The 22,906-nt window shown below is 41.2% G+C and overlaps 2 protein-coding genes across 9 annotated transcripts in view; one reads left to right on the top strand and one right to left on the bottom strand.

The window, feature by feature from the left end:
* Positions 1-465: 465 nt before the first annotated feature.
* Positions 466-12,387, bottom strand: prpsap2 (phosphoribosyl pyrophosphate synthetase-associated protein 2). Its single transcript, XM_044180774.1, has 11 exons — positions 12,253-12,387; positions 10,664-10,824; positions 8,725-8,777; positions 6,034-6,100; positions 5,726-5,898; positions 5,346-5,461; positions 4,225-4,280; positions 3,685-3,833; positions 3,396-3,466; positions 2,112-2,258; positions 466-1,988 (listed from the first exon to the last, which is right to left on the bottom strand). Exons 2-11 carry the CDS (start codon positions 10,744-10,746, stop codon positions 1,830-1,832), a joined length of 1,074 nt encoding a protein of 357 aa, XP_044036709.1. The 5' UTR covers positions 10,747-10,824; positions 12,253-12,387; the 3' UTR covers positions 466-1,829.
* A 3,418-nt stretch (positions 12,388-15,805) lies between these two features.
* The window catches only part of caskin1 (CASK interacting protein 1), a 111,180-nt gene continuing 104,079 nt past the window's right edge, over positions 15,806-22,906 (top strand). For 4 of the 8 annotated variants that reach the window (XM_044181260.1, XM_044181257.1, XM_044181259.1 and 1 more), the window contains exon 1: positions 15,807-16,712. In XM_044181260.1, coding sequence (XP_044037195.1) covers positions 16,619-16,712 — 94 coding nt within the window. In that variant the 5' untranslated portion in view covers positions 15,807-16,618. Of the gene's footprint in view, positions 16,713-22,906 lie in introns of all 8 variants that reach the window. The other 4 variants (XM_044181255.1, XM_044181253.1, XM_044181261.1 and 1 more) reach the window with 2 other exon arrangements.

Here is a 22,906-nt window from a genome sequence, read left to right as displayed (position 1 = left end):
GAGCAATACAGTGATGTCAACCTGCTGTCTTCAAGGAGGATGTCCGTATCCAGGATCCACTCTGGTGGAAGAATTCAGATCTTTTACTTTCTCTTAATACAACCATACATTGTAAAAATACTCCATTACAAATCCTACTTAAATAAAAGTACATAAGTATTAGCCGCTAAATGTACTTCAAGTATTAAAAGCAAAAGCACTCGTTCTGCAGACGTCATGACTTTTCATGATGTCCAATACTTTGGTTTATGACCAAATATCTGCAAAACTAGATATTCTCATCAGCCTCATCTGTGCTTTGTGTTTGATGTTAATTACCTAGTGTAACCATGCTAACATGCTAAATTAAGATGACCATGGTAAACATTTGACCTGCTAACACATCAGCATGCTAGCGTTGTCATTGTAAGCGTATTAGCATGCTTGCAAGAAATACAAATATGAAGCTCCACAACAAGGCACTCCTCACTTTCATATGTCATATTTATTCATATTAAGTGCTGAAAATAAATACAAAACATTTTTGGAACACATCTGGTAAAGTGACAAAGACCTGCTTCAGTCAAGTTTAGCTCATCAGAAAAAGTTTCAATTTACTTTTGGAAACTCTTTTTTTTTGAAACTCAGGTAGAATGTGTTTAAGCGAACTTCATCAAGCTCTTTCGTAATGGATTCATTTGCCCATTTCCAAATGATTAAGAACAACCTTCCACTTCTAACCAGGGAGTAAAACCGTCAAACGGTCAAACGTGGAAGCGGTAGCTTTAAACTGTTTATTTGTGAGTTTCTTCAATCCAGAGCCCTCCAGCTGGAAGGGAACTGCTCATTTGTGGCATGAACAAATGTAAAATATGAACAGGCATTGAAACGATGGCACACAACGTTATATGGATGAATCATGAATACACATTTCACTAGTGCACTGCCATAAAATGTTTGTAACGTCCAATTAACCAGACTGAGAAAATATTTCCTGTATTAATTCCAGTTCAACTAGTTCAATTAGTAGATTTGACACCAGATTAGCATCTAAATGCTATGGCAACCAGGAGTCTAAACTAACTATATTAGTAGCACATTCACACACCACATAAATAAACAAAAATCTGACAGAGGGTTAAACATGCACTCTGATAGTCCACACAAGTGAATTAGCTGGGAACCTGCATTTTCCTGGATTAATTACAAGGGCCATTAGGAATTAGCTCTGTTAGCTGAGACACGGTTGTGTATCAGAGTAGTGAAGGCCTGTGTGTTGAGTACGTCCTGTAGAAGGCACTGGCACTCTTTCTGATACTAGTGGTAAAAGGAGATTGTACTGAAAGAGACATTCAGTCCTAACAAATATCATGTTCTAACACAAAGATTTAACATCAACATTAGTTTCTATGGAAACACATATGGAAGAAAACGTAGACAAGATGGAGAGGTGAATGAAGAAGGTACTCAGAAAGAAAGGAGAGTAAAAAAACAAACAAAAAAAAAAACTGAGGTGTGTACTGTTTGACAAGAGGGCAGCCATTGGAGAGATCAGCAGCAGTCCATTAACGTCCATTAAGGATACAGATCAGTGTGTGTGTTCAGTCAGTCTTGTTTCACTTATGAAACAAGAATAATTTGAAGAAGTGTATTCAGTCATCTTCTATGTTAAGCTGCGCTCAAAGGAAAAAGTTAGCATTTATATTTGTATGTTATGATACAAGCAGGATATGGATATTTGTGTGTGTGTGTCAATTTCAGTGTTTAACATTCACCTCTGTTTCTGAACAGGCAAACTGTATGTATTTATTTTCGTGTGCGTGTGTGCGTGTGTGTGTGAGACAGGTCGTTCAGTCATCCACTCCTATGTTGCGGAACAGGTAGGACATGGACTCTCCGTTGTGGATGCGGCGGATGGCCTCCGACAGGATCATGCTGATGTCGACTGTTTTGATCTTTGGACACTGGAGCTTCTGGAGCTCGTGGGGAATCGTGTTGGTCACCACCACCTGGGAGGGCGGAGGGAGAGAAATATGAGATGAGAGAGATGTGGGGGGGGGGCATGCAGAACAAAGCCTAAATACTAAAAAGAATATTGTTGATGTTATGTTAATGTTGAAGTACACGCTCACTTCATCAATAGCCGACTCCTCTATGAACCTGGGGGCCTCACAGGAGAGGATGCCGTGTGTTGCCATGACGTAGATCTTGTAGGCCCCTCTCTCCTTCAGCGTCTCCGCTGCTGCCACAAAACTGTCGACATCGTCGATGATGTCATCCTGTGGGACAAACAGACCTGTCTCAGACGAGCTAATCAGCTCTCAGCATTCAATTGAACTCAGAGAACAATGCCACCACAAACAGTTCAGCTTTTGTTACTGACAGGATTTTAAGGGTAACTTATGTTTACTGTAGCTCTGTTCACTCGGACTAATTCATTAAGCTTTTGATAAGTTTAGACTGTTGCTTTATGCATGCTGAATGTTGTATGTCTTTTCACCAGGGATTAAAAGGAGTACTAAAATATTTTACTAAAGTAAAATGGTGTATAAATGTAGTAAAGTAAAAAGGTTGTCGGTTGAAATGTACTGCATTAACATGTAGGTCTCTTTAGTAACCACTGTGTGATAAGTGGTTGTCATTTTTTGACTCGTAGGCCCTCACATGCACTCAAGAACTTTTTTTCTAGAGCATCTTAAGAAGTATTTGATGGACATTTCGTTGAATTTTTAACATTTCCAATTTTCTGCACTCTGATTATTTCTACATTTATCAGAGAGAGTGTGGATCAGACAAATCCCAGACTGATCCACAGTCAGTGCAACTGTACAGTAGCCAACATAAGCGCAGTAAAATGAGGTGAGTTTATTTCTTATAATGGATGTTAGCTAAATGATTGACAGAGATCCTGTTTCATGATCTGTCTGTCATTTATTGTGTGCACGTGTGTTCGTGGCACGCCAACCACTTCACAGTCCAGCTGTTCATACAGCAACAGTCACTGCTGAAACTTATTCAAGCCACAGCAAAATATTAAGCTGTTCTCCTCAGCTGTCTCAGTGGAAAACCAGACTGGATTTAGTCAGCTGGTGTCAGCGCTCTGCCCCCCTGCAGCTGCTGATTTGCCTCCTTTCTTTTGTTCTCACAGTTTACTGTGACTCTCATGTGACGCCACTTAAAATGTAGTGAAGTACAATACTGGAAATAAAAAATAATTAAGTAAAAGTAAAATTACTGATGTTTTTTTTAAATTGCCTCCCCCCCAAAAAAACAAAACAAAAACAAAATGACTTTGTACAGGAACAAGAGTAAATGTAATTTGTTACTTCTTACTACTACTTTTTACGGAAACACAGCAAAACCCGTGTGTTAAAAGCCACAATACTGCGTAAACCAATCAAACTGTTTGCTCTCACCACTATGATGGCGATGCGTCCTCCTACATCTCCTACCACTGTGATGGGAGGCTTCTCCTTAGGAATCAACACTAGAAACAGAAACAAAGAGAGAAATAGTGAGTACTGATGAATTTTTAATTCATATATTATTAAGAGAGGCAACACTTCTCTATGCCATGTATTAGTATTTGCAGTGGCAGAGCAAAAATCAGTGTGTGAGCATCTGTATATCTACCTACACATAGTATATTCTGTTACATGGTGGTTTCAGGATTCATCATTGTTAGTGTGTGTGTGCTTGCATTACATGGTATCTCCATGCTGGGGTGAATGGCTCCGGTGGTCTTGACGGTGGGTGGGGAGTGTCGCCCGTCTACCTGGTCTGACTCTGCGTCCTGAGCTTCACCGTGGATCACTGCTATACCCAGACGCAGCCGCTCAGCAAATGACTGAGCCCTGCACACACACACAAACACACACACACACACACACAGGAAAATTCAAACACTACGGCTGTTCATACCAACTTACTACATCCAGTATAAAAAAACAAGAAATATACATAAATAAGAAACATAACTTTTGTTTCCATAAAACAGTCACTGTATAAAATATGAAAAGTTCTGACGTTGGCACCGCCTGGTGGTAGTATCAAAAAAGACACTGTGGCTAAATAAATGCAATTTTTGACCTTAATGTCCTCAGGGAAGGAAAGAGTGGCGAGAGGGAGAACAACATAGGTTCATGATTAACATGTTAGTTAACACAACAATATAATGAGTTACAGCTGTGCAGCTCAGCACAGTTGAAGGTGATTTCATAAATACAGCGAGTGAAGACAGCCTACCTTTTGGCAGAGGCTGGGGATTTGGCCACAATCACAGCATTTCTGTAGTCAGGGATCTGGAGGTTTGTGGAAAATAAAGATACAAATTAATTGTCAGGTTTGTTTACGACTGACAGTTCCTTAAGCCCCTTCCCCCGAACAGTGACTGTCCAAATATAGCTTAGCAACTGTAACCGGGAATGACAGGCCTGTCAAGCTTTGGATTTCCCCACACACTGAGCTAGGGTTAGGGGAACAGACTGAACAGTGTGTTCATCTCCTCTAACGTTAACATGTCTGTCTAAATAGCTTCCAAGGCCAGCAGCATACTACATTATTTTGTGTTGTTACAGGTTACCTTAATAAAAAAAAAGCCCTATTCACGACTAACAGATCCACTGAGTAGTATTTATCCACCGTGTGGAAGCCGGTCCTGGATGCTATCAGAGTGCAGGCTAGTGTTAGCAGCTCTGCTCTTTATTAGATTTGGGGAAGCAACCCCAGCCAAACTTGTTACCCGACTTAGCTTAGCTTTACCTTTTGCAAACACACTGGTTATTGCTCATCCTAAAAGCCTTTTCTCTTGTAACATTAAAATTTTAACATACAGTTTGAAAGTACAAAAAAACAAAGCATAAATCTAACCTCCGTCTTGTGGAATGTAAGCCCAAACAGGGTTATGTTAGAACTAAATAACAAGTCGGATCTTATGTTATTTCCTTATCATACTACTTATACTAGCTCCACACTGAAATACAAAAACAATGCAGTTTCATGTCGTCGACATGGATCATCAGCTGGAGAGGAAGCTGACTTTTTGCCTGGGACAATGACGGGCCTGCTTTTGTCTGCCTCTGTCTGAAATCAAGAATCCATTGTTTCATTGGTAAATCTGCCACTGTTGTAAACTGCTGTGTGAGAAAAGCACGACAGGCATAGCAACAATAACTAAGGGGGGGCAGGGCTTAGAGAACGGTCAATTTAATGTGTTGTAGAAGAGAAGGGACAAAGGTTTGACCTGCAGTATGACCCCATTAACAACAGTACGGGCCTCCGAGCGTTGTGGGTTTAAAGGGAAGACAACAAATTTGGAGGTCCTTTAATATGCAAATCATGTTGTGTATGTATGCACTTGTTTTTACCTCTTCCTGTATGTACTGCAGCAGGAAGGGGGAGGCTCTCAGATTGTCCACTGGGATGTTGAAGAAGCCTTGAATCTCTTTCTGATGGAGGTCCATGGTGATCAGGTGGGTGAGACCTACACAAAAATGGTCAGTTTGACAGCGTTAACGACTGCAGTTATGATAATTGTGGATTTGCATTGTACAACGTTTGCCACGATGGACACACAAGATGTCCTATTTTACCGATTCATTTTGCATGTATGTCAAACGTCCTGTTAATAAAATGTTACGATCTGTGGTGTGGCAAGTAAATAGAAACATACTAGAAATGACCACTGGTTTCTGACTCTTCCCACTTTCCCTCCTCCTGTTTTGTGCTGTAATCCTCTCCCACTTACCAGCTTTACACATCATAGAGGCAATAAGCTTGGAGACGATGGAGCCCCTCTTCCTCATCTTACACTGCTTGCTGTAGGGGAAGTAGGGGAGTACGCCTGTGATGCTTCTGGCACAGGATGTCCTGCACGCGTACACCATGATCAGCATCTCCATTATGGTGGTGTTCACATCCCTGATACAGCCAAGGGGATGGAGAGAAAAGACAGAGGGGGAGAGGAGAGGGGGACGGTATTGACAAAACATGTGATATGAGTGAGATGATTCAGGGGAAAAGGGTGTTGAAATTTTCAGTTGTGTTCTGTCTTACTTGGACACTGTCTGGATCACAAAGACATCTTTGCCTCGCACCGACTCTTGGATTTGTACCCGCGTTTCTATGGAAACAAAGAGGACGTGAGAACAAGAGAGCAGCAAGAAAGCGTGCACACATAAACACACATGCATGCACACACTCCTACCTCAAAAAGCCTGCAAGGCCTGTAAGCTTCATTAGAGGGCTATCTGAGCCCTTCGTGCCTCGCACACAAACACCCCCACCCCCACTGTGAGAAATTGTAGATACTAGCATTCCAAAAATGTGCCTCCCACGGAAGAGATTAGAAAACAAAATGCTTCCTAGGCAGAGCCAAATGTCCAGCAGAAACACAGAGTCCAAACGGCCATCAACCAAAAATGTGTTTTGTGAGGGTTTGAGTCTGACAGTTGATGCAAGCAGCAGTTTGAGAGCCAAGAAACTTTGACCAACTTTGAATATTCATCATGTGGAATCATCATCTTATTACCTTTACTGCTACTTAACAGTTAAAAAAGACCATAGAAGTTTTGCATGATTTTGCCCATTAACTACAAAATGTGTATAATCTACTGTACATTCTGACTATTTTTAGACTGATTTTCTACCTTTCAGAGAGTTTTTAACTTCTCAGTACGCCATGATAATCATCTTGCCTGTATTTGAAAATTGCTTAAGACAGCGTTGTGTGATAAAGCAGGTGCAAGCAGCGACTGTTTGAAAAGTCTTCCTGAGAAATGGTAGTCCACAGGCAAACGCTTTGTACTGACCAGCTATACTGTATGAAAATCAAGTCCACAAAACAAACCATAAATCTTTGTGGAAAAGATAAGGTCCAGTTTGTAATTTCCTGGATATGAATAGAATACTCAACTGCTGCAGCGGTGAAACATTTGTCAGAAAAGAACCTAACTTCTTACATATCACATTACAAGGCAAAGAACTATGTCTCCTCTACCAGACTCTACAAATAAAATCTGACACAAAAAAGGTTCTCTTTCTAAAACACACTTGTTTTATTATAATACCCAGTCAGAAAAAGTCACCAGGGATGAAGGGCATTTTATTAAAAAGTGTAACCACAAAATTATTATATAATGAGCAATATAACATTAACTGGACAGTCTCACCTAATTTACATAGAAAAACACAGTCTTTCCTCTTCAGGGAAACAATTAAATTTGTCTGTTTTAATAGCTAATGTTAATTTACCTGAACATAACTGTACAAAAAGATTTTTTACTTTTGGTCAATGTCGATACTTGCCCATTATGAGAAGATAAGCTTCCGAACTATTGTGGCCAGCGGTAGTGACAGTGCTTGCTATAGGTCTGACTGAAATGCCACAAAAAAGGATTCAACAGCCTCCTGCAGCACAATCCACTGTTCAGAATTTTGCAAGTTCCTAAGTTAGGTTGGTACCAAACATCAACAGACTATCTTTCTTTATACATACGTAAGGAACAATTTACACTGAGCATCATATTACATTGTTACCTGTTTTGAAAAATAAAAAAAAATGTAAAAAGTATACTGTTCAGCAGCCAAATGCCTAAAATAAATTAATTAATTACACAATGTTTCATACGTCTGCAAGCTGATTTTCTTACTTAACAGGTAGGAAATCAACTTGAAAGTTTATGTAATACTTGGTAAAATAGTCAAACTGCTGGTTCGATGAACACTTTGCTTTCAGAGAGCCTGTTATTTAAGACCAAGTGTTCAATGATATATACCAGACAAGGACTTCTGCACAGTTCTTTGACAAAACAACCATGAGCTCGTAACTATGAAACTATGCAGAGGAATGCAAAGTTTCTGGACATGTACAAACATTAAACCAGTAAATTTACAGTCAATGCTGGTAAAAGCTACTGTGTTATAACCACAGACAACATTATACATTATGTTGTGTAACAGACATAAGTTCAAAGAACTTTAAAAAAAATAAAATAAAAATGGGTCCAAGGTGAAGTCCTCAACTGTCTTGTTTGGTCCAACCAACATTCCAGAACCCAAAGATATTCACCATCAAGTGTTTGGCATTTTTGTTAGAAAAAGGACTGAAATGATTAATCGATTATCAAAACAGTTGCTGATTAAATTTGTCGATCGACTAATAGATTAATAAACTAATCGTTTCAGCTCTACTTATAATATCCACTTTTATGCAGATGATACAATCCTGTGTGCATATAGCTCTTCTCCAGCTCCAGCCATGTCTAGATTACAGTCTGCCTTTCTTCAGATATCTCTGTGCAGAACCTCAACCTTGTACTGAATGCTGATGCAACAAAATGTGTTTTATTCTCAAGAACCCACAACTTCATCTTACATCTTCCTGCCATCCGTACACAACAGTACTGAAATCACCCCACGGGTAAATACTAAACTTGGGAGGACTACCTTACAGTTCTTTGCAACAAATAAAAGGAATGAATTACAAAGGACTTTAAAACTTAATGATTTTGGATCGTTTTAGAGATGTGAGAGATTGTTTCTGATGCTGTTTGTAGGTGCTTGTGTGTGGCTCCCTGTGTTTTGTTGTACGTCTCATCTATGTTCAATTTCTTCTCCTGTACTCAGGTCTGTCTTGCAAAAGAGATCTCGATCTCACTGAGACTACCTGATTAAATAAAAGGTTATAATAAGAAGCAAATATCTACACGTGCATGAGGAGTCCGTCCCTGTCAGACATCATCTCACCTCTGTTAGCTTCCTGGTACACCTGCACCTTGCCAAGCTCCACTCCTAACCGCCTGAGAGAGAGACAAAGAGAGTAAGGAGAGAGAGAGGCAGTTATTATATTTTGATGCTTTGGCAACATTGTTCTTGAAACTTTCATGCCAATAAAGCCCTTTGAATTGAACTGAGAGCTTCAGATTAGGTTTTCAAAGTCAGAAGATCTTTATTGGCATGACGGGAAGAAAACTGTAGCTGCTACAGGTTATAGGAGGTGAAGTTTGTTTACATTCATACAGAGAGAAGAAATGCTAAAAGCAACATTTGTGATATTTTCTCAATAATAAGAGAAGATGCATTTTTAAAAAAAAAAGGAACACTACACATGATAATACACTATTAGTGTAGACATTTATTTGTTGTAACATTGCTTCTCTTAAGAAAACCTGACCTGCTCACTCTTCATACTCTGCAGTCTGTACAGTTTCTCCCTGTCAACAGTTAACATGCTGTGTTTTATATCCTCTCTCACACAGAGCATGGAATTTAGTGTCTGATAAGCCAGGCCTAATTCTCTATTTGTTCTATAAACCCCAGCGTCCTTGTGGAGTGCAGGAGTGCGTTGTGTGCATTTCAAGTACGTTTTGCTGTTTATTAATGTTTGTTTACACATAAACACCATGAACGATGGACAATGTTACAACTCATCATGCAACTAGAATTGTTATTTTAAAAATTATTTCTTATTGAATTCATATTCTTTTAGCTGCAGGGACGATTTTCTAAATGTGCAGGCAGATGCCATGATAGAACTGTTTAAGACAATATTTCACTGCTGTCATTATTTGACCTCAGTGTCAAATTTGCAGACACTTGGCTTTTGGGTCACTTATCAATCAAAGGTATATTCTTCTCCATTTGAGGAGCCCAAATCTATCCTCTGCCTCTTCTTGGCTCGAGGATTTGATGTCTTTAGAAAAAAAAATTGTTTCACTGTATTTATTTTCTGACGGGGGAGTCACCCAGTTGCGGATTTAATGTGATGTGGGTCGAGTGGGTGGGTGAAAAAAAGACAAAAATTAAGGAAAACATGTATTTGTACTACATATATAATATTGTTGATATATAAATACTTCTGTAAAATAAAACTTTTCAGAAGCTCAGAAAAGACAAATATTTTGCTTACTCAATGTGCTTTTCTTGCAAGGTTTGACAATGTTTCAGAAGCATGGAGAGCAGAATTCAAACGAACCCTTCAACTGAAAAAACCATGACATCTCCATCTCCAAAACTTGAGTTACGAGGTTTCCTGATTTTCTAGACATTCTGAACGAGTCAACAAGATAACTTATTGCACTCTGTAGCTGATTCTTGGCAAATTCTTGTAAGACAAAAAAATATATATAATATATATTTTGTATATACGTCAAAATTCTGCCAAGCGCACGTTAAATGTTCACTGTTTATTATTTGCTTTACTGGAGTTGTACACACTGGCATTAGCTAATTCTGGACCATTATGACTATGACTGGGGGAACAAAAACATTCTGCATTCTGATACCAAGCTGCAGGAAATAGTTTGTCATTATGAAAGAGATAACTCCTTTGTAAGAAATGATTTTTGCAAAGTGACCTGACTTTATCATTACTGTCTTTTGTGAAGCTTAAATACGCTTTTCAGCTATTACTAGCTCTGGTCGGCCGTATTGTACACGCTACACATGTGTTGACGCATGCAGAACCAGCGATTCAGATGGAAACATCCAAACTTGGCTTTCAGGAAGCATAAGAGAAAAGCATGTTTCTTAACAAATCCCTGGTGCATTCAACAACATAACAACAGCTGCTTCTATCTATTCGAGACAAAGAAGGTGACAGACCTGTTCACTCTAAAATAACCAGTTTTGTCTGCATTACTGTGCTCTATTTGTCTGTGTGTGTAATACGTCATCCTGTACTCACTCTGCAATCCTCTTGCCCAGCTCGCGGCTGGAGGGATGTGAGTTAGCGGTGAAGATGACCAGGCCGCCCTTGGTGTGGTTCATGTCTCCGGGGTCTCGGCCGCTGCTCTCCCCACACTCAGGCAGTGGATCCCTGGGCACCCACGCTGCGCTGAGCCCTTCCTGCAGTGGAGAGGCGGGAGTGATTACTTCCTTTAAAATCAATGTGTCAACTCTCGTAACTCAAGTAGAGGAGGAACTTACAATAAGCCACTGAACAGAATTGTTTTCATAAAAGCAGCTTTCTCAGATAAAAGCATAATTAATGTTAAAGACCTCTGTTTCCTCATGGCACACAATCATAGAAGTTAACTGGAGTATAAAAGTACTACAGCAAGCCAACCTTGATTGGATAAAGCAATTACCTGTTTAATCTACATTTGTTTTCAGACTGAGGGTTAGCCATAAGAAGCTCTGTTGACGTCACAAACAAGCACAAACTGCAGCATTATATTCTTTAAAATAATCTCCATCTAAATGTTTGAGATATTTATGAACTCCCTGCAAACAGCAAGGAGGACTTCTCCTTTTAGATTGATTGAATTTGTAATAGTTAGGATCAATTTCCTACAATTAAATGTTTAATACTGTATGTGCCCACTCAAATCAGTTATAGGATAGTTAATGAGCTTTAACCAATCAGTCTTTGCAGCTTCAGCAATACTATCCAGATGTACTTCAACATTTTTATTATCTTTCACAAACTTCCCTTTTTATACGTTACTTCTCTTTGTACTGCTTTACAAATTCATTGTTGATTCATTTATTACTTTATTGCTGAAGTTTTGACTATGTTCTTTCATTTTTGGTTACTTCGTATCTTGTTGTACAGTGTTTCGCTTTATGAGGCTGTTGTGTGTCTGGTAGCAAATATAATCCATAGTATGAAGTGTGTACGGGAAGAAAAGTTTTTGAGTCTGCTTGCATATACACTTGAGAAGGTTTGCTGAACAATAACACAGAGCAAACACAAAGGCTGGACTGCCACCAGATGCCATATGCAACCATGTCCAAACAGAATATAAGCGACTTAAAATAACTGGGCGGTTAATTATTATATTAAATATGTATCTTAGCATTGCGAATTTTCTTTTAGGCGTTTAATGGACTAACTCGTGCATTTAATAGAAGACTGATATCGTTCATCCCAACTATCAACACAGTCACGACATTAGCTGCCTCATGTTGCTAAGCTAGCAGGACAACACAGGATTTTTGTCGTTTACGATGCCGTATAATTTTCAAGAATGAATGTGTTAAGAAGTTAAACTGTGTGCTAAAATTGTGGTTGCAATGACTATTATATAAAAGCAGTAAGACAAATAGTCATATTAACGTCAGCTAATATTAAATGTTTGGCTGTAACATCATGAGATAGCGTTAGCTTACAAGTACTAACGCGATAGCTCGCTAGAAATAATCTTGCGATGGTAACGTTATAGCTTTCAATGCGCGAATTTATTTTTCACGGAAAAGCACGTCTTTCTGCGTAGCAAGTAGAAAATAGAGTAACGACTATCAAATGAAACAAAGCACAATAATACTCCTCACCAGCTTGTGTGTTAGGTCCGGTTACAATCTGCAACCAACAATATTTGAATGCACAAGGCTCAAGCTCTTTCCAACCTGTTCCCCTCACTCCGAATGCTTACGATGTACAGTTTGATGGACGTACAAGTCGACCAATGACAGGCCACAAAACGGAAAAGGGGCGCTCTTAAGATGCATTCAAGGGCTCTTTATAAACCCGTAAATAATAAAATTTTTCAGAGAGAAGTCATTCATTCATTCATCATCGTCAGTACTGATTTCAGTGAGGTCCAGTCGATATTTAATTTCAAAATGCAAACGCCATTTTCTTAAGTTTTGTGTATGTGTAGGTCTTTCCCATCAGAGTTCAGTCACTAAATCTAATTTCAAATTTCCAACAAAATCCACTGTTACATGGAGGTTTGCTAGTTTCCTCAATTTCTGAAGATCATGAACTCTACTTACCTACAACTTGGTAGAACAATATGCAATCGTCGATGCATATTTCAGCCACTGGTTTATATTAAAATGGGCACAAAAAGTAAAATGTTTTTACTCATTGCTCATTCGCGCAGTGACTTAATCGCTTTAACAACAAGACTTAACAGTGAAAGCCCTCCTGGGAGGTGTATGCTTTGTGACAGGCCACTTGAGGGCAGTGTGTTTCTCTGAATGCTTCACGCAACATCCCTACTTCAGTTCTTGTTAAATGAAGTAACTTTTAAGTTTCAAATAAACATGGTGTCATATGCAAAAAAAAAATAAAAAAAAAATGTATGAGAACGTTACATTCAATGGGTAAAATAATTACTGAAATGTTATGGAATTGTTTCTTTATACCACCACTGCTACTACCATCCATTGATTATGCATCTGAGCAGTTCTTCTCCTGCTACTTCTTCTTTCAACTGCGTCCAAAGATTAAAGGTTGTCCTTGTCCTTTAAAGCATTGCATTTGCTCTATCTCAAACAGTCCCTGTCCTGTTTGCTTGTTTGTTTGATTGATTGATTGTGAGACAACATGATATGCGTGCAATCATGGGCACATGCACAAATTTCTTATTTCCCATTTCTTAGAAGAAAGAGAGTAAAGAGGGAGAGGGGTGCAGGTAAACTCTCTCAAATTTAGCATGTATATATCAAGCCTCAGTGTTAACACAGCTCCAGTGCGGTGAGCTTCTTTTGCATTAACAGAGACAGATTTATAAATACCCTCTCACTACCATATGGGCTACTCTTCAGTGTTCTTACATAACTCACTGAATATGTGGAGGAGGCAGAGAGCAGCATCCAAGCACTGCACACTGCCCACACACACACACACACACACACACAATGGAGAGGAGAGTGGAGTTAAAAATCTGGAGGAGGTTGGACAGAGAAAGAAGACAAGTTAGATGTTGCAGTTAGAAGTCAGGGTCAAATTCACTGCTCTTCTCTCTCCAATTGTCTTTGTGACCACAGCATATGTGCATTCACTGTAGGTTCTATATGTAGGGTACATGCAGGCTATACAGGGTTGTGGAGAGACTGAATTCTTGAAAGGGCATTAAATATTCCAAATAAAAACAACTTAGTGTACTCTGATATGTTACCTGAAAACAGAATTTAAAGGAAAAGTTTGACATTTTGGGAAATCCGCTTATCCGAGAGTCAGATGAGAAGATTGATACCACCCTGTTGTCTGTAGCTACAGTAAATATGAAGCTACAGCAAGCAGACAGTTAGCTTAGCTTAGTATAAAGACTAGAAACAGGGGGACAATTGAACTAAAACAACACACGGTGTTTGTGCTAAGCTAAGCTAACTTGCTGCTGGTGGTAGATTCATATTTAGCCTACCGTATAGTGATGAGAGGTATAGATCTTCACATCTAACTCTTGGCACGAAAGGGAATAAACATAGTTGCTAAAATGTTGAACTATTCCTTTAAATACAGAAATGACGAACCAATATATAGAAAATTGATTTAAAATTGAAAACGTGTTGCTAAACCGCAGTGGCATTGTGATGAAAGGTGACAATGATTCTAGGAGCCCAGAGTGGGCTAAAATAAAAATAAACTAAAATGAAATGAAATAGAAATTCTACTAAGATCACAAGATCATTTTTGATCTTTCAAAAATGAGCAACAGAACTGCACACTTGCTGTCATTTAACAGGCTGGAATATTAGCATTTGATTAAGGTAGCCTAATGACTGAAAGGAATGGTTGGCTCCTTTTTTGTGGAATACCACATGGAAGCGTTTGTTCTCGCATTCGTCGTGGGGAACAGTGTTTCCAAGCCATTTAACAGCAGCATCAGTTACAGGAACTTTCAAAGTGGAGTGACATACAGGATGATCCAAGTCTAAGATATCCACTTCAGTGTCACTTAAATATTGCATCATCAAGCAAAGTCCTTTCATGGCAATAAAAGGCTGATGGGAATGGCATTCGTTTTGCGGGTATTTGGACATAAACCAAAGTAGTGCACAATTAAAATTTTGACCTGATGATGGTGCTAAACGAAAAGCGAAGAGATCACCGAACAAGTGAAACCAGTTGTAAATAAACAGTGTAGGCTATGGCTAGGCTTCCTTGTAACAATAGAGCCGATTAGTGTTAAAGTTGGATATTTACAATGACCTGCTGGCTATGTTGGCTTTGTAGCCATTTTCACACCAATTTGTTGGCACTTCTGAAATTCTTTCCAGATATATGTATCATATATGAGATATCAGCCATCAGAAATTGCCCAATACATCCTATAATTATAAGTGAATGTCTTTCAGCCATGCTAGCTGCATGGATTTAGGAATGGCAACGTTGGTTGCATTCAGAATCGCAATGAATTGTAATAACTGCGCCATAATCAGGTCAAAATTTCAATTTGTCCAATACTCCAGCCTCAGCTGTTCAGCGCTAATAAGCAAATGCTAGCATGCTAAGCTTAGATGATGAACATGGCAAACATTATACCTGCTTAACATTGCCATGTCAACATTGTCATTGTGAGCATGTATGTCCTCACAGAGGTGCATGGCTGTAGACTCTTGTTTTCCTCTCAGCTGCTCAAATTTATGGCTTGTGTAATATGATGTAGTATTCCTGCAGTAGCCCATTGCTGCTGTGTGCAGTGCCATAGGAAAAAAAGGGGAGGGGGGGTCAGTTCTTTCAGTGGAACTGGAATAGCTACACCCCTGCTCAGGAGGCCTTTTACACAGAGCAGGTGTGTCTCTATTAAATGTGATAGAGGACCATGCGTTTGTATAAAAAGTTGTCTTAGATACAGTGCACTAACTGTAATGGATTACATCTAACTCTGACATCACTTGGGGTAAAAAGCTATGATGCAAGTGGGCTGTATAGCCTAATAAAACCATGTCGAGCCACTAAGAAGAAGAGAGATGAACACATTGTTTATTCACTTTGTCTGTGCCTTCCTTGGCAGCTGAATAAATCTCTGCAGCTCCTCTATAAAGCAAAGAGAGAGAGAGAGAGAGAGAGAGAGAGAGAGAGAGGGCCATAGAAACCGAGCCAGGGAGAGATGAAAAAGGAGGCGGGAGAGCACCGCGCTCCTGGTCCGCCCCCAAGTTGCAGCACGAGCCATTTAGCTGTGCGAGCTGGGCCAGCTGTAGAGCGCGCGGGCGCGTGTGCGTGCCCCCCCTCTCTCACTACCCCTGCCCCCACGCGGATAAAATCATTACCAAATACAGAGCTCGAGCGCACGCGGAGTGATGGCTGCAGCAGCAGCAGCAGCAGCAGAAGCAGCAGCAGCGGCAGCGGCAACCCTGGATTGTGTTTACGACGCAGAGCACGAGAGCGGCACAACCTCGGGAGAAACGGACACCGCGCGCACCCGATTTTTAAACGCACAATCATTTCCACGCAGCGTCTACGGGTGAGCCCGCCAGGCGCCTCGCTACATCAGTAGGCTACGTTTGACGTCTCCTTCCTTCGGCGCTGTTTCCCGTTCGTTTAATAGTTGTTGTGGAGCGCAGCTACAAGGGAGACCGCTCAGCACCACGGCCGTTATCACAGATGAGGAGCGCGAGCAAAGTGTTCATCACCACCGTCAAAATACCACGCGCGCAACGCCAGCGCGCTGGAACTGGTATCTAGAACGGCCCAGTAGCCCCCGGCGCCGTCCCCATCCAGTGGCGCTGCACTTCGCGGGGGGAACCCGAGAGCATCCCTCCATCCCACTCTCTCCCTCTCTCTTTCTGCCTCTCTCTCCCCATCACATGCCAGAGCTTTAGGGGGGCTCATCTAGTCTGGGACCGGGGGGGGGGAGGAGGGAGGCAGTCCGTGGCCGCGGTAGACGCACCCTCCGCGTGGTGAGGCTGGGCTGAAGCGCCGCTGTGTCGGAGGATGCTGCTGGAGTAGAGCGGCTCAGAGCGGAAGATGGGGAAGGACCAGGAACTGCTGCAGGCGGTGAAGACCGAGGACCTGCTCACCGTGCAGAAGCTGCTGCAAAGGCCCCGGCCAGGGAAAGCAAGTAAGACACTCTGTTCTATTCTGTTCTACTACAAGTAGTACCTAAAAGATAATAACACAGCTGTGGCACTCTATTGATGGTTTTGTGAGACCAATAGTTAGAAGGCTATTTCTCACATACCATTGCTGGCTGTTTGCTACTATTAGGCCTAACTGATGATGCTGATGTCTATGTGTGTACATGTAGGTGTGTTTGTGTGTGTGTGTGATTGAGAGAGCGAGATGGAGGGAGGGAGGACGAGAGAGAGAGAGAGAGAGAGAGGGGAGGAGGAGAGAGAGAGAGAGAGAGAGAGAGAGAGAGAGAGAGAGAGGGGGGTGTGCACCAGGGTGTATCAGAGAAGATTAGCGGTGTGATTGGACACTGACAGCCCATCTTGAGACCCCTGTCCGAGTGCACTGCAGCAGGGAGAGAGAGGACGGGAGAGAGATATAGGGAGGGAAAGAGAGTTGTGTTTTTGGGAGGGATGTGTGTGACCCTGTCTCACAAGTGAGAGATGATGCCAGTGGCCTTGGGATTGTTAAGGTCCAACATCACCTTCAATGACAAACACAACACACGGGGCACACGGGGATTCAGATGCAGTACATGGGCGCTTAAACCTTGTACGTGTATGTGTGCAAGGCGAGGAGTAAAAGCTGACTTCTCTTCTGTTCTGCTTCCCCTGGTATGTATGACGTCTCCCTATCTACTTGTTTATTTTCTGCGGGCAATGTAGCACTACAACATACAACAACGTTTCACTTCCTCAGCCCACTCCAATGTGTGGGCAACACAGAGTGAAGCCAGAGAAAGCTGCAGATAGATCATTCTGTAGAGGCTGCTAGCTGCCAAACTGATACTTCCTTCCACTGATAAATAACTGGCTGCTACAGTTATCAGCAGTCAGAGACGGATGCTGTAGGAGCCCAAATGCGTGAATTCCAATTTCTGCAGATATGATTTCAAATGTATAAGCTTAGACACAGAAATTCAGGTTTAATATGCTTTTTTTTTTTTAAATCATCCCTTTTTACAGCTAGATTAGCTCCGGTCCACACATCATGTGATTGGCTCACCCCACTACCCAACTACTAAACGTGTTCCAGTCAGGCAGGTTTTCAGCATCTGACCTGGTGCTCACACTGGAAAGGCTCCAAGCCGCAGGTGGGCCTCATTTGAATTTGAGAAGGAGCCGGTGTTGGTGACAAATAATCGTCCACAATTGTGTCTTTCTTGCGATTATGATTTCCGTTTTAATTACAAAGTAAATTCAGAGCCGTGATTTTATTCTAAACATTGTATATTTAAACAAAAAATGATTGACACCGAATTACATCAAGCCTTAAAGTTCTCATCTTTGATTTACTAATTTTAAAGACCCTGCACACCCACACAGGTGTTGCCAATTATTCCGGCTAATTAGACCTCTGCGACACCTGTTATGGGCCTTTAATTGAAACTTTTATGTACCCATAAAAGAGTCGGTGCAGGTTCAATACTGGTGTCCAGGCTCTAGGCGAAATCCTCCATCCGTCTTCTGTGATTGTATTTTTCCAGAATAGTACTAAGGGTAGAGAAAACCCAGAAGAAGAATGAATAAACAATTTCAGATCTGTAGGAGAAAATTGATTTGATGTATTTCATGTATTTGACCTTGCTTGCTTTAATGCAATACATTTCTGGGTGAAATTGGTAATTGAATCTGAAATAACATGGGAGGGGAGAAAACCCTTTTGATTTGGACTTGTTTTGTGCTAAGCTAACTTGTACGCTGCTATGCCACAGATGGCAAAGCGCACTGCATGCCGCCAGGCGCCGAAACAAAGTCTGCAGGCTACAGTGGAGCAGAGCACAGACAGGAAACCCCTTGGATTAAAGATAGTCTGCAGCCCGTGTAGTGCAAAATACAGACATCCCCCTTGACTAAGAAAAAGATTTGGTAGGGTCCAGCATATTCAGGTAGTGCCCAAAATAGTGTCTGTTGAACTCGGTGGAGTACATTATGTACAAGAGCACATCACAAAATAACCTTTAGGCTACAGTGAAGTGCACTCCAGCTGGAAGCCCCTCTCAGACTACTGTTTAGTGCATCAAATACAGAGGACAGGCAAGCCCTCAAACAAGCTTTTCTAGGCAACAGCCAGTTGCTCGCAGCGCACACAGTGTCCTCAGTGGATTGCAGTGCATACACATTGCAGCTAAAGCAATTTAAAGCAAATTCTGCAGGTGAAGGAGGCAACAGCCTGACAATACATGCTGCCTATTGGCACAAAGAAGGTGACCTTTGTCTTTTATAATCTATGCATTGTAATTGTTGCATACAGTATATACAGTATTGCTGCTGTAATAAGCTAATCCCTGAAGGAGCCATTAATGTGTCTAATTAGAAACAGTCTAGTCAAAACAGAACCGTTGAGGTCTATTGAATAGTCGTACACACACTGGGACAAAATAACAGAGAAGCCTGACACTGTGATGCATTACAGTTCGTTCCCCTGCAGCAAAGTCACCTTTGTGAAGAGTTGTTGAGTCAACTTGATGGCCAATTTTGAGACTTTATTGGTGTCGTTACAATGCATTGCCTTCTAACACAACGGCAGTGGTGGAAAGTAACTAAGTACTATCACTCCAGTACTGTACTGAAGTACAATTTGAGGTAATTTTACTTGATTTACATGCTCTTAATTTATACTTCTACTCCACTACATGTCAAAGGGAAATAGAATGAGAACTTTTACATTTGATACCTTTTAGCTCATAAAAAAACTTCTGTTCTTTTACTTAAATGGGATTTTAACACTGTTGTATTGATACTTTTGCTTAAGTAAGAGTTCTTCTTCCACCACTGCAAAAGCGGTGGACAAAATAACAGGAACACCTAACGTAATTTGATGCAACAACTACGGCCGAATATTTTCAGACTCAGACCAAAAAATAAGTGAATAAAGGATCAAATTAACTGTTTTCTTGAAGATATATATATCTGGTACTAATTATCGTTAGTTGAGTTTTTATGCGGTTGTTGATTTCCAGAGAATGTCCTTTTTAAAGAGCTGCTTTCTTTAAATAAAACTAGCAGAAAATACAATTACACAGCTAACTGAATGAATAAAACGTAAAAAATCGAAACAATAAATAAACTTTGTTGGTGTCTGGGAGGGGGCTGTCCCAGGACTCATGACCTCAGCAGTAAAAACTCTACCAACACCGAAGGTGACGCAGCGCGTGACACCGACTGCTCTGCCGCCTTTGCTGCAGCTTGAGAATGAAAACATGTGGAAAGTTATGATTTCAGCTTTGACACTATAAGCTTCACAAAAGCAGTATTAATCGCAGGGTGACTGTGTTCTATTGTCAGGTATTCCTGCTGCTTTGTCAACGCGCTGTGTACTCAGTTGAGCGGCTTGCAGGCAGACAGTCAATCATTCATCTGGCAGCTAATGACACAGGCTGCCATCACTCCTCAATAAACACTCGCCATCATCGTCGCTATGACATTTTATGGTTCCATCTTGGGGTTTGCCCTTCTATAACGTACAGTTATGCGTGGTTTAAAGTGCCGTCTAGCCTAACTGAAGGTGTTTAAACGCAGGATCAAGCTCTGTCCCTGCTCGGCTCTATTGTAGTGTCTCTGTCCCTCTCTCTTTCAAATCCCGTCAGTCTGCTGCAAAGCCCTGCCTTTCCAGCATCACGGGGAATGTAATCATTTGTATAACTAACAGCTAACCCTGCCACGGAAACTGCTTCGTGCTAGACAAACTGTTTAACACACTCTGTGAAATTTCATTTCTGGATGTCAAAAGCAAAATAAACCGTATTTCTCTCAGTTCCTGAAAAGCTGAGTGTTTTTGCGCTATTGCCTGCAAAGCGTCTGCAGGACGCTGATATTAACGTGAGGCGGACTGTGGGCCATTCTTTCACCAAAAAACCCCACAAAACAAACAAACAAACGGGGCAGATAGAAGCAGCCAGGCAATACTGACAGAGTGCAGCTGAGAGTCCCAGACAAACAGCAGGGAAGTGTGACGCTAGGCTGATGGTAACACAGACCTGTTTGTCATCTAGCATTAAACACAAAGCTCACAGGACAGCTGTGTGTGTGTGTGCAGTTAGGAGAGAAACGTGTGTGTGGTTTGTGGTGGTAATGGGTGCATGTGTGGTTGAATTGTGTGTGCACAGAGGTAAAATTGGGTTTGGTGTGTGTGTGTGTGTGTGTGTGTGTGTGTGTGTAATGGGTCTGGCAAAGGTTCTGCCCTGCTGCAACTCATTTACTCCTACTCAGGCCAGACATACAGTCTGCACATATTCACCTGCATCACAGAAACACACATTAACACACACACACACACGGACACACACACACACACACACACACACACACAGAACTACACACACATGCAGACACATCTGGCACCATCTGGAGAGTCATCAGTTTGCTGTCACTCAGCGTCCCTTCTGCACATGGCACTAGACGAGGTCATGAGTGTGTGTGTGTGTGTGTGTGTGTGTGTGTGTGTGTACCTTGCAGACCTTGAGTGTGACCTGAGGCCTGTGTTTGTTAATGGGCTGTTTCAGTGTTTGTGTGTCAAGATGGGTGGTGTAATCTGTATTGATGTTTTTTTATTGTGTCATTAAAGGCTGTGTGTGTGTGTGTGTGTGTGTGTGTGTGTGTGTGTGTGTGTGTGTGTGTGTGTTGAGGAAAGAGATTTGTCTGTGTCTGTTGCATCAGTGAAATGATTAGCATGCAGCCTCTGGCACAATGTTTACTGCCACGAGAGACCGACACATGCTTCCATTGCTACACAACACTATCTGTCTCCTTCCTTTTCTTTGTTTGAAGCCAGGAGAGATGCTAGTGCTCACACACCATTCTAGATACCAACCCCCTGTCTCTCTCCATGTCTCTCTCCCCCATCTTTCTGTGTTGATGTGCAAGGCTGGCAGAGGAGTAGAGCAGATGACTGCATCCAAACCAGTGCACATTCACAAAGGAGCAGGCAGGCAGGCAGAGAGGAAGCTTCACATACTGTCAGCCTGAGTCTTCATATTGGTTAACTGTGCTCTCTCTGCAACTATATGCTTCGGTGAGAGAAACATGGCGTGAAGAAGCTTGTATTTCTGCAGGGTTTTTTTTTTTTGGGGCTGGTGCACTTATATTATATAGTGCACACTATTGGATTATATGCGCCATAGAGCAAAGGATGCTAGCTTTTTGTGCTGGACAGCTGTTCTAAATTGCTGGAATATAACAAAAAGTCACATCATATTACTCCAACCGGTTCATGTTTTAGCTTTAATTACCTGTGCATTCAGAAACTTGTTATACAAAACAGGCTTGTTTTATTTACATATTGAAAAGTCGCCCCCCAACAGCCAGTGGGGGAAGGAGAATTCAGATTGTTTACTATTGCGCATCCATAAAGTAGAGGGACTTGCACAAAATAAAAAAATAAAAAATGGTTTTGGCATTCGAGGCCAAGATATCTTGACCTTTAGTCCCTAGTATGTAGCCTTGCAAATGCGAATTAGTCTGGAACCTAATTTTCAGTTTCCAAGGGGTGTTATCAACGGGCGCAGACCAAAATGCCTCAATTGGACGCAATTGGAGAGACCAATACACTTCAACCAATGAGACGTGACCACCGGGGCCAATTGGTAAATAAAACTTTTACCAAATCCTGTTGGAAGTACGGCAAACACATCTTTCTTATCAACAAAACTGGCTGCAGCAAGCTGGCTAATGATAATTATCTGTTTTCACAGGCAGAATAGTACTCTCCATGATGAGTAAACTGAACCATGTGTAACATTGATGAAGTGCGACTTTAAAGCTGAAATAACTGATTTTTTTGGCCACTTGGGAGCAGCAGAAACAAGCTGTGAACACAACAATGACATATTATCACCTTTTAAGTTGAAATGGTGAACTTGTAAGCGAACAGTTGCCTATTTATACATCCAGCAGATATGGAACAGTATTAGCATTTATTTGGAGTCGTGTTCAATATTTACTGTCTTTTTGCTCTGTTTTGGTCTCCACCAACTCCTGAGGAAAATATCTGGTTCTTTAGCTAACTTTGTTTGTTTGTGTTTGTCTGCCTGCTGTTTGGTGCTGCAGGTAGAGTACAGTGAGTTTTTAAAGCTTTTTGTTGAATACAGCTGCCAGAAATCTGAAACTATGACCTTAAAGACACCAAAACGCTCCGCAGAGCTGA

The sequence above is a fragment of the Siniperca chuatsi genome, linkage group LG21 (assembly GCF_020085105.1).
Source record: "Siniperca chuatsi isolate FFG_IHB_CAS linkage group LG21, ASM2008510v1, whole genome shotgun sequence".
In the NCBI taxonomy this organism is placed as follows: Eukaryota; Metazoa; Chordata; class Actinopteri; order Centrarchiformes; family Sinipercidae; genus Siniperca; species Siniperca chuatsi.
This window is presented reverse-complemented; position numbering and strand designations above follow the sequence as displayed.